At 33.4% G+C, this 9,386-nt stretch overlaps 1 protein-coding gene across 3 annotated transcripts; it reads right to left on the minus strand.

The window, feature by feature from the left end:
- Nucleotides 1-557: 557 nt before the first annotated feature.
- On the minus strand, nt 558-4,892 carry LOC120079983 (probable L-cysteine desulfhydrase, chloroplastic). 3 transcript variants are annotated; one of them, XR_005482384.1, is made up of 3 exons: nt 3,134-4,892; nt 1,183-1,303; nt 558-979 (listed from the first exon to the last, which is right to left on the minus strand). XR_005482384.1 is itself a non-coding variant. In XM_039034493.1 (2 exons), exon 1 carries the CDS (start codon nt 4,510-4,512, stop codon nt 3,145-3,147), a length of 1,368 nt encoding a protein of 455 aa, XP_038890421.1. In that variant the 5' UTR covers nt 4,513-4,891; the 3' UTR covers nt 558-979; nt 3,134-3,144. The 3 variants fall into 3 exon arrangements, 1 of the variants encoding a protein (XP_038890421.1); XR_005482383.1 differs by having other exon boundaries at nt 1,183-1,318; XM_039034493.1 differs by lacking the exon at nt 1,183-1,303 and having other exon boundaries at nt 3,134-4,891.
- Nucleotides 4,893-9,386: the final 4,494 nt, after the last annotated feature.

Here is a 9,386-nt window from a genome sequence, read left to right on the forward strand (position 1 = left end):
ACCTTGATATTTCTATCGTCATCAATATTCCGAACCTTGATTTTACTTAAACATCAAAGATTCAGAATCAAAGAAAATGTTGCAAAGAATGTTATTATTTGAGGGTGTTAAAAGAGTAATCATATGTTATTAAAAAGATTCATATCCGGAAGTTCATTTTTTTTTTCATTCATATCTTAGTCAACTCAATTATATTGGACTAATCTCATACGAGTCCCAGCTTAGAAATTTGCCAAAAGATTCTATAAACAGCCACCATGTTGTTCTAACTCAATCCATCTGATCACAAACTCACCCATCTCAGCTTTCAGAACAACTTCAACACTATCTTGAATTGTCAATTCGGGCAATGCCTCATTTAGATAAAGACACCAATTATCCATCTAGATCGATAGCTCGGTCTCCCAAAAAACGTAGGGTAAGTTGACGAATCAGATTGTTGGGTACATTATGTCAATAAAATATAACCTCAGTTTCCCTATGAACACAGAAAAAATTAGCCTCTGAACAACAGCATTGAACTAATCTCATCAATAACTAAAGAATGAGATATCACATCAGCTGGAAATGTAAGGGAATTCGATTGTATGAAACTGCAACACATCAAAATCTGTTGTCATTTGGGATGGAGAATATAAAAGCAGTCGCTGCACAAAAACTCCATAGCTCGACAACTACTAAAGATAAAGTCCAGTCTCATCTACATTACATGACCTTTACTCGGATGACGAAAATGGTACTCCATTCGAGAGTTTAAGAGTCGAAAGCATGAGATTCAAATATGTACAAGAACTATTCTGATCAAGAAGCCTGATACACAAGTTAAGCTGTCCTCGAGGACATTCACTTCAAGTCATTGAAACGATAATGACATTATTTCTGCTTGGTGCATCCACCTTTGAAGTGTTTTGGGGGTGTGCCCATGGTACCAAAACCATGGTCATGAAGCAGAAGAGAACCACCGCGTGCTGCTTTCATACTGTATATGCAGAGATCAAAAACTACTTGTTAATGGCAACTTTCATGTCCAAGATGATACTTGTTAATGACAACAGATATATATTTAAAGTATATGCTCAGTATAGAGAAATAGCCAAATTGAAAGATATAAATGTTTGTGCATTTTGTCACAGCATGAGATGAAACAACCAAATACAAGAGTAATTTTATATACCATCTTACATGTTTAATAGCAGAAATATTCTTTTTATCAGATGGAGAACCACAAAATACAAGAAACTTTATCACAACATTGACTCCCAACCCGAATGCTGAACCAAAGATGCAACACTGTTCAATGTAACTGTTCAGAAAGACACTACATGAAATATAGTTAGAAAAAATCAATACATCTGGTTATTCCCAACACCTTCTAAGGCATATGTTTTGTATAGAGAAATTAAAGTTATTCTGCATTCAAGGCCACTAATTTATCATCATTTATGACGGGCTATGTCTGAAAGTTGTATTTTAAAACCACAAAAACAAAATGTCGGAAAAAAAATGCTAGGTTGGCTAATTTCAAAAAATTATGTTCCTTTTTATATTCTCAATGTCCTCATAGGTAGTTTGTTTTTATAATAACAAAACTTGTCCTTCCGAAGATCATTGGTCTGTACACAATAGTCTTAATATAACAGATTAACAGGTCATCTAGCCAATATTCTTAGAACTAGCTTCTAGAAACTATTTTGCAAATATAAATCACAAAGCTACTATCTGTATTAAAAGAAAGTAATGGTTTTTACGCCTAACTATCAAACAAGCTGATATGAGTACGCTAAGCCACAAGTGGGCTTCACACATTCATGGGAAAAGACAAGGACATGACAAATGACAAGAGGCCTGCTAGTGCTAGGCTAAAAAGAGCTTATTGGACTTCCAACACCAAAACAAATTAATGGATTGTGTCGCTTTGATATTTTATTACCAGATAGCAGTCTGTTCATTTTGAAGCCACTACAGGCCTTATTTCTTCCCCTAAAGTTAATATCCTGGCCGTAAGAAACTCAAAGGCATGTTAAAGAGATTGGATAAATGCTGCTGCTATTGCTAGGTTACTTGTTACTAGACAACTAATTAATTCCTTAGAGAAAATACATTCGAGCAACAATTAAAACTATCATTGCATTATTAAGATTGAAATCAAGTTCTTTAAAAATGGAAGGTATGGTATAAAGCACATAGGCGAAGTCAAGAAAGGACTTCGCAACTTATTTTGAATAATAAGCAACACGAGAAGGAGCATACTAGATATTTACCAACGTGAAATAAATTTTAGTAGATTTCACATGTAATTTAATTAAATATTGGGACTATGAGAACTTGCATCACTAATTATTGTATACCAACCCGTTGGATTCACATTCTAACCACAAGTGGGCCATACAAGATCTCAGAATGTCATGAAGAAACTAAAAACTTGATGTACATCAGAAAAGATGCATCTATAGTCCTATAGGCTTCCACCTGGCTTAAGTAGGCCCCTATCTTCTTAATGAAAGTAGTTTTTTTTTATAAAAGAAAATATGTGACGGGGCTCAATAAAAAAATTAACTCTTAACGAGTAACGGAGGATTCAAATTTAAGCTCTGTGCCATTAGGCACGACTTCTGGTGCATACTTAAAATCAAGTTATAAATCAGGAAAAGTTCCTCATTTATCTCTAATCCACATCCTTCTCAACCAAAGTTCATAATTTAAATGTACTAGCACTTGTCCTCTCTTGGACCAGATTTTGTATTGCATAATTAAGAAAAAGACAAAACCATAGGGCTTCTTTATATGTGAAGGATTCGGGAACGATCAGAAAATTCAATAAGATAGAATGGGAATAACCTACTTGAGTACACAATCAATAAACAAAACATAAAAAACATCATGGATGGGTATCACTTCAAGAATGACTACATATAACTAAAAGTAAGGTGCCTCGTACGATGAATGTTCTAATTACATATTTGTGTATGATTTAGCATGACTTTGGCAATTGCAATCATAGGATTACATACAGCCAACATGTGAATAGAGAATCGAACAACTTCAATTCCCCTTTTTCACCTTATAAGATCCCTAGTAATAATAACTGCCTAAATTGCATAAAGCATATTCATGAAAGCAAAAGACATCATACCTCCTCTGTCTTCATTTGGAGAGTTGAGCGCAGGTGAATCCGGCTCGCACAAGTTCATTGATTACGTCTCTAAACTTAACATAATCTTCAAATTTGTTGTACACTTGATGAGAAATTCGTGCATATCCTGTTATAGGGGCAGTTTCCCCCTTTCTCGGAGCACGGTAATATATCGGGACTTCAACTCTAAATTCTTCCCGCAAATGCGTTCTCAACTTCAGAGTATCAGATTCACTTGAGATGTCCAAGCATGAAGGTAGCCCCACCATGACCATACTTGCACACATATTCGGTGGGCAGCCAAGATGAGTCTTCCATGATTCTGCCAACATCTCTCCCATCTTAATAACAGCCTCGTGATTCCGTTTTTTTATCCCGTTAATCCCATCTTCAAACCTATTAACAAATTTCAAAACCGAAGGCACGACCAACTGAGAACTATAATCCCTAGTTCCAATCCAAGCACTTTCTATGGCCAACCCATTACCATACTCATGAGAAACAACAGGATGATGCAAATCAGAATGACTTGGGGACCTCCTGGAATACAAAAAAGCAATTGAAGGTGGACAAAAAAACCACTTATGCAAATTACTAGTATAATAATCGGCACCAATCTCTTGCATATCAATATCAGTACACCCAATAGCATGAGCAGCATCAACAAATACTTGGTCAACACCCTCTTCCCTACAAATCTTAACTAACTCCTTAACCGGTATAACCACACAAGGCATCGATGTAATATGATCAATCACAGCCAAACGAACCTTCCTACCATTAGCCTTTCCTCTCTCCAACGCCTGACGAAATTCACACATAATCTCATCATTAGACTTAACAGGAAAAGGCAATTGAACCTCAATTACATACCCACCAGCTCGAGAAACATACGCCTCTATAGACTTCTTCACAGCACCATACGCATAGTGAAGCATAACCGCCGCATCACCTTTCTCGAATCTCCCCTCAGCAAAATCCCTAGCGATTTTCTGCAAAACTATAGCAGCTGCAGTGGTAGCGTTATCAACAATAGAAACTTCATCAATATGCTCGGCATTGATGAGATCCTTGATGATGGTTCTCGACTCAAGAATCCCCTTCTTGAGCTCGTTGAAGTAGAACCAGTCAGGCTGGCGAAGGAACTTAAGCTGCCATTGCTGTTGAGCAGAGATGACAGAAGAAGGGCAACAGCCAAAGCTACCGTTGTTGATCCGAGCAACAGAAGGGTCATGGTGGGCAAACTCGGATTGAATTTCTGAGTCAGAAATGAAAGTGGGAGCGATTTTAGGCCTTTTGGGCAAGTGGGTATTGGCGTCACCGTTGAGATGAGGGGTAGAATCAGGGGGAAGGTGGTTTTTTTCACAGTGAGAAGCCATTAAAGGGAGATGGGTAAGCAGGATTTAGGGTTGAGAGTGATGGGTGAAGCTGAAATTGATAGAAAATGAGAAAAGTGAGGAGGGAGAGCGAGAAAATGGGAAAATGGGTCGAAGAAAGAAGGAGAAATGCGATTAGAAGGGAGGTTTTGTTCGAGGGAGGAGAATACGGAAGAGAGGAAAACGTCAAGGCGACTGAAGAGAAAAATAATGAGAGCATAGACAAGTGGGGTTGTACAGTGCTGCAACAAAGAGAGAAAATGGAGAGAGAGATTTTGGCTTCCTCCATTAACAGAGTAAGCCATTTCAAGTGGCCTTGTTTGTCTTTGTCCTTTTATGTCATCCTCAGCCACAAAGAACACATAAATTTGGTGCTTACATCTCCTTTTAGACTTTCTATTAGGTCTGCTCCTTTTATAAGATGTTTGTTCACATAAAAAAAAATAATAATAATAAAAAAAAATAAAACCTTTTCTATATAATATGTGAGTGGGAGGAACGACTCAGATCTGAAGTTAATGGTCAATATTTTCCATTGTTGTATAATAAGACGTGAAAATAAAGGGAGGAGTTGAGAGATAAAACGTACATCAAATGAGTCAGTAGGGGTTATTTAGATTGGGGTTTTTTTTTTTAATTTAATTGGGGAAAGGGGATTTGGAACTTATTTAGGAAAAATGGGAGTTTTTTTTTTTTTTTTCCATCCAAGAGACGCATTTAAACATATTTTATTATTTTTTTTCCTGTCGTATTTAAAAAAAAAAATTAAACCGATCAAAATGTGTCTGTTGAACAGATGCATTCAGAGTAAGTTGACAATTCACTCTGACGCATGTGCTGTGTCAGAAATGCATCGACCAAATTTAGCATTTTTTCCATATTTTAGCATAAAAAATCCCACTTTTTTCCTTCATTCCGTTTCATCTTCTCCTTTCACAAATTTCATCTTCCTTACCGATTTCATTTCTCCTTCACAGATTTCATCCTCTTTCACAGATTTCATCCTCCTTCACCGATTTCATCTCTCTTTCACCAAAACCTTCATTTGATCTTCCTCTTCATCATCGAAGCCCTCATTTCATCTTTACCAAAACAAAATTTCCTTCATTTCTTTCACATTTTCCATTTATTTTTAAATACCGATCATTTTCTAGCTTCATTTGTTTCAATGTAGTATTTTATTTAGTAAGTTGATATATTTTTGTTATTTAACTTTGAATTAAGTTTTTGATAATTTTTACTGATTTTTTAATGTTTATTTTGTTTACAGTGATATTATTCAAAGTTTTTTTATAAGTTGGAATATTTGGTAAAGTGCAAAGTTTTTTTTGGTAGTGTGTAATATTTTTGCTTTAATAAGTTGATATATTTTTTATAGTTGGTTATCATAAGGGAGAATTACATGTGATTAACTAAAACGAATTAAAGAAACTGTATATTTAATAAGTCGATATATTCTCTATTGTTGGTATTTGGTTGATTTTTAGTTATCAAAATGAGTATGTCTTATTTAGTTAAACATAATAAATTGTAAGTATGTCTTCTTATTATACATATCAAATTATGATAATTATTTTTAAAATATAGTTTAGATTGTTCAACTATGATTTTTAAAATATTACATCATAGTTTCAAATTATTTATGTTTAAACATATAAAAAAATTTAACGTTCTTAATAGGAAAAAAATAAATCTAAAAATAGGTTGAAAAAAAAAATTTAATGAATTCTAAAAATAGGTATTTAAATATGTTCTTGATGAAGAAAAATAAATTTTTTTAAATGTAAAATTTATATTTAATTTTTTTTTTCATTTTGCCAAAATTTTAAAATTTATTATTAGTTTTTAATGTAAAATTAAGAATATGTGGAAAAAAGAATAGTGATATTACTTTATTTTGTGAAGAAAAAAAAATAAACGAATTAAAGAAAATTTAAAGTTAATAGCGATATTGGATTTAAACTAAAATGTTCAATTATTTTTGTTTAAACACATAAAAAAGTCATTAATAAAATATATTACATAGTAAAAATAATGTTTTTTTTTTCATATAAAAGTTATATAAAAGTTATATTTAAATATTTTTTTATTTTGCCAAAATTTTAAAATTTATTGATAGTTTTTAATGTAAAATTAATAATATGTTCCTAGTGAAAAAAAAAAGTGATATTATTTATTTTGTAGAGAAAAGAAAAAAAAAACATATAAAAAAGTTAATAGTTAAAAGTTTAGAAACATATAAAAAAGTCATTAATAAAAATAATATAATATGTTCCTAATGGCTATTAATGTAAAATTATTAATATGTTCCTAATGTCTATTATTTTAGTAAAAAAAAAATATTACATAGTAAAAAAATATCCATAATTTTGTATTGACTTTTTTTTTATACCATATTTCTGAAGAAAACTCTACAATCAAGTCATTCAAAAGGTATGTATATAGTTATTTACCATTATTTGGAATGATGTATTCATTATTGAATATTGAATATTTGAATGTTAATGTTATTTTTAGTAATATTGTGTTGTTGTAAATTTTATGTTGATTAAAAAACAAAGATTCATGTCAATATAAAAGAATATTTATCATTGATTTATGGTCAAATGATGATGCATGGCTTAATATTTTATTTGTTTATTAAAAAAAATACCTTTATTTATATTTATTAAAAAAATAGTAATAACACATTAATATAGTTTGCCTAATATATACTTACAAATATTATGATAAATATCATATTGCATTTGCCAAACTACGATGGACGTTGTGGAATTTTTATGTTATATGCACGAAAACATTGTTAATGGGTCAAACGGGATAGAATATGATAGGCAATCATCTTTTCGTATAAACATGCATCGTCAAGTTGACTTCAACACATTAATCGATGGATTATGTGATGTATTATCCATAAATAGAGATGATGGAGTAGAGGTAATATGTAGATATGGTAGTTATGTAACGGGATCTACTTTCTATATCCCATCTCATTACGAAGTGAGACTGATTTACGGTTCATGATGAGCAACGCTTCATACCCTCCAAATAGAGTTGAGCTATATATATCCCAACCCAGTGTCCCAAGTCCAGCATCAATGAGAAAAGAAGTTGAAACTACTGTTGAGTTGGAAAACCATGTTGTGGAGGATGAGTAGTGTGATCTAACTATTGCCACAAACGATGAAGAAGTTGAGATAGACGATGATGATATCGATCTAGATCAACTACCTGGTCAATTTTATGGCATACATGAAGTCCCCAAAATATTTACTGAGATAGACCTGAACGAGATGACCATTGGACCCGATTCGACAATGGGGGAAGACAATAATATGGGGTCTGATTCACTGCTTAAGGGGATGATATTCAATTCCAGATTGGATTTAAAAAATGCAATGAAAAACTATTCAATCATTCGACATCAAAATTTTGAAGTCATTGAGTCGAAGAAAACAATATAGGATGTCAGGTGTAAGAGATATGGCAATGAGTGCACGTGGAGACTTCATGCTATTTGCCGTAAAAAACACGATAAATTTGAAATCACCTAGTACAATGGTCCGCATTCTTGTGATGCAAAACTAAGTCAGGATCACAATCAATTGGAGTCAGATCTAATTGCATCTGAGGTAAGCAGCATAGTGAAAAAAAATCCATCAGTTGACATCAAAACATTATAAGATATTATCTTAAAACAGTATGGTTATTCCGTCAAACAGTGTGGGACGGAAGAAGAAAGGCAATTGCGAAAATATTCGGAGATTTGATCGAATCATATAATTGCTGCCCAAATGGATGAATATCTTGCAAATCACAAACCTCGGTACAGTCGTCTATTGAAGGCTAAATGAGTTGGATTGTGATGAAAGGCTTGTAATGTTCAGTAGCGTGTTTTGATCGTTTGGACCTGTTATCGAGGGTTTCAAGCATTGCAAGCCACTATTTCAAATTGACGGAACCCATTTGTTTGGGAAGTATGAAGAAACATTGTTAATAGCTACCTTAGTAAATGCAAATGGTCACGTCTATCTGGTTGCATACGCCATTGTATCGGAGGAAAGTGCTGACTCGTGGAGCTGGTTTTTGAGGAATTTATAGGATCATGTAGTGCATAAAAGGGAGGGAATGTGTCTAATTTCATATAGACACAAAGGCATTATATCTACAGTCAGAAACCTTAGCAACGGTTGGGTTGGAGTACACCACAGAATCTGCTTGCGACATGTGGCGAGTAATTTTAACGACAAGTTCAAAAATAGTTTATTGAAGAGTTTGGTGTATAGTGCAAGATCAAAATTTCAAGTTCGGAATTTTAATGACTGTATGGCCGAACTTCAAATAACAAATCCTAATTGTTTACGATATTTTGCTTCCATAGATCCTAAATAGTGGACACAATCACATAATGGTGGTCATCATTATAGATGGCTAACAACAAATGTGGCTGAAAGTATAAATACTGTTTTGAAAAGAGCCAAAAAGCTACCAATCGCTGCACTAGTCTAAGCAACATTCTATCGAACTATTGCTTATTTCGTTGTTCGTCGTGTAGAAATAGAGACTGCTCTTGAATCGGGAGAGTGTTTCACAAGGTAAATTATTCACATCTTAGTTACCCACGTTTTTATATTGATTATCGAGGTATTATAAGGATATTTCACATTTGTCATAGGTATGCAGTAAAGAAAATAAGTCGTTGGGAACAACGTGCAACCAAACATTCCGTCAACATATTTGACCATCGAACAAGGTTGTGTGAAGTCACCAACTCAATTAACCCAATAACACTAAAGGGTGGAAACACACACTGAGTAAAGTTAAGTGAAAGAGCATGCACATGCAATAAGTGGCAGAGTTTTGGAATCCCCTGTTCT

This window comes from Benincasa hispida, chromosome 6 (genome assembly GCF_009727055.1).
Source record: "Benincasa hispida cultivar B227 chromosome 6, ASM972705v1, whole genome shotgun sequence".
NCBI classification, from domain to species: domain Eukaryota; kingdom Viridiplantae; phylum Streptophyta; class Magnoliopsida; order Cucurbitales; family Cucurbitaceae; genus Benincasa; species Benincasa hispida.

Excerpts from the sequence above, each read along its gene's own strand:
- LOC120079983 (XM_039034493.1), bottom strand. The coding sequence starts at position 4,512 with ATGGCTTCTCACTGTGAAAAAAACCACCTTCCCCCTGATTCTACCCCT.